General features: G+C 37.5%; 1 protein-coding gene across 1 annotated transcript in view; it reads left to right on the top strand.

Annotated features, from left to right (window-relative positions):
* Positions 1–2,251, top strand: part of LOC119586334 (MMS19 nucleotide excision repair protein homolog) — a gene marked incomplete at its 5' end in the record, with an annotated part of 10,517 nt that overhangs the window by 253 nt on the left and 8,013 nt on the right. Inside the window, 2 exon segments of the mRNA XM_037935049.1 lie at positions 1,313–1,529; positions 2,110–2,222. Coding sequence (XP_037790977.1) covers positions 1,313–1,529; positions 2,110–2,222 — 330 coding nt within the window.

Here is a 2,251-nt window from a genome sequence, read left to right as displayed (position 1 = left end):
AAGTTTTCATATATTCTCACTGTGAAATATTTTAAGGGGACCAGCAAGCTTTGGGTAAAAGGAAGAAAAAAAAAAAAGTTTTTTCAAGCATATACTCAGAATTTTCCCATACCTGCTATAAGTCCCCGACCACTTTACTGCATACTCTTTAAAATGTCCAGGGTGGGTTTAAAGGGACAAGGTCATGTGCAGCAAAATGGGGTGCCTTTGTTTCTAATGTATTTAGGAGAGGTTTTCATACATATGGTAGAAAAGAATCGTGACTCTTGAAGTGTGGGAGTGGGTGCCCATTGTTTTTTTAGTTACAGTGTTTAACACAAAGGAAGAAAGAAAGCCTTACAAAACAACTTTTGAAGTATATTGCTGGGGGAAGGGACTCCTGTAGGGGCGACACAGCATGTGTCACCTCACCAAATCATCATCCTTCTTGTTGACACAAAGGAGGCTTGTATGACTCTTAATATTCTTATGTTACATCATCAAACATTTTATAAAAAACAAAAAGATGTAATAGAAAGTTTTATAATTAAACAACATATGAAACTAGATGTGTAGCACCCTAGATATTTTACAAAAATGGCGAGGATCTGGTACTTAGGAAAGAGAAGATCCCACTGCTGGTGAAACAACCTTCTTTCTAATGATGTACTGCTCTGGCAACCCCCAGCAGTGAGATTATGAAACTAAAATTATCAAAGTCATGAAGGATGTGCAATTTTTGATGAGTAATCCTTTAGATATAGTACTAGTAGCTGATATATTTTGCTGATTTTATAAGTATGTTCTTTCCTTATAATGAGACATACAAAATCATAGATTTTGGGGGGATAATTAAATGCAAACAACTATGTTAAATCTTTAGAAGGCTGTATCTCCAATATTTAGTTTTGCTTTTATTGAATGTGTAGAAAATTGAAAATCATCATGATTTACTTATGACTAACAGGGTATACTAGTTCATACATAAGTGAGGTATGAAATTGAAGGAGTTACGAGTAATAGACAAAAAGTTGCTGAAAACTAGGGTTTTTGATGACATCACGCAGAAACAATGAAATGACATAGTGACATTCAGTGACATATGGGATATTTTTCATTTTGTCATTAGGCTATCATTAGATATCATTCAGGCTATTTACTGCTCCCCCCCCCCTAATCATTATTGAGGTCACTATACGAGATGAAGCTATATAAAATGAGTGTCTTTTTATCTGGAACATTTCAAATCTGTACTCCTAATAGTTTTGAATCCCAAACATTAGTACATTTTCAAAAAGCAATGTATGAACTAACTTCCCTCCCCTATCTACAGGTTGCTTGTTGTGAAGCATATACCTCAGAGGACATACGACCACACATCCCAACCCTGTGGGCAAGCATCAGGCGAGAGGTAATTGAGGCTAACAGTGCAGAAGGGGAAGCAGCTGCTCTCTCAGCTCTAACAGCAATCATTCTAACCCTCGAAAGGGGAATGGTAACCCATGCTGGGAGGGATGCAATGAACATGTTAATCAAGTCAGCCATGATGGGTAAGTTGTCCTGGTACTCTGGATACTTTGGATTGGTCTTGTTGTTTTGAGGTATTTGGCAGCATGAAAGGCATGTAGAATGATTTAACCAAAGGACTGCAGATGGCATCAGTATATGCTATCACCAGGGGTGGGCCCAAATGCACGATGGCACCTATTCATGCCACAGCAATGGAGGCTACACTCTAGTCTGCATATAAGCTTGGTGTTTGATTTTGGAATGATGCTAGTTCTTGAACAAAGAACTTCCAAAGTAGCCTAATCTCTGTTTTTTATGCTTTTATTGAAAATTTGTCACAAATCAAAGATTGACAGGATGAACAACATCCCTGCACTTCTAATTCTAACCCTGTGAAGGGACTGTGATCTTAACCTTGATTCAACAGAAAGTGTTCTTCATTTATTTTCTGGCACCATTCAGTTGATTTATGTCATCATCTCACATCAGAAACTGGTATAGAATACAGTATAAATATTTTATCTAGAATTTGTCTAGAACTGTAACTTGTTCTTTTGCTTTGACATGTTAGATTGCAAAAGCTACAAAAATGAATTTACAGAAGATTCATCAATATTTCAGAATGCCTAGGACACTTAACAGCCCCAGAACAACGGTTAATGTTCCCAAGTGCATATCTTCTACTAGCTGTTGTTGTTGCTGGCCAAGGTCCGGCAGAAGCCATCTGTGGGAAGGTGAGACTTTAGCCCATCTACTTCTCCCT

The sequence above is a fragment of the Penaeus monodon genome, chromosome 21, assembly GCF_015228065.2.
Source record: "Penaeus monodon isolate SGIC_2016 chromosome 21, NSTDA_Pmon_1, whole genome shotgun sequence".
NCBI classification, from domain to species: domain Eukaryota; kingdom Metazoa; phylum Arthropoda; class Malacostraca; order Decapoda; family Penaeidae; genus Penaeus; species Penaeus monodon.
The sequence above is the reverse complement of the archived record's forward strand: the minus strand, read 5'-3'. Positions and strand labels throughout refer to the sequence as shown.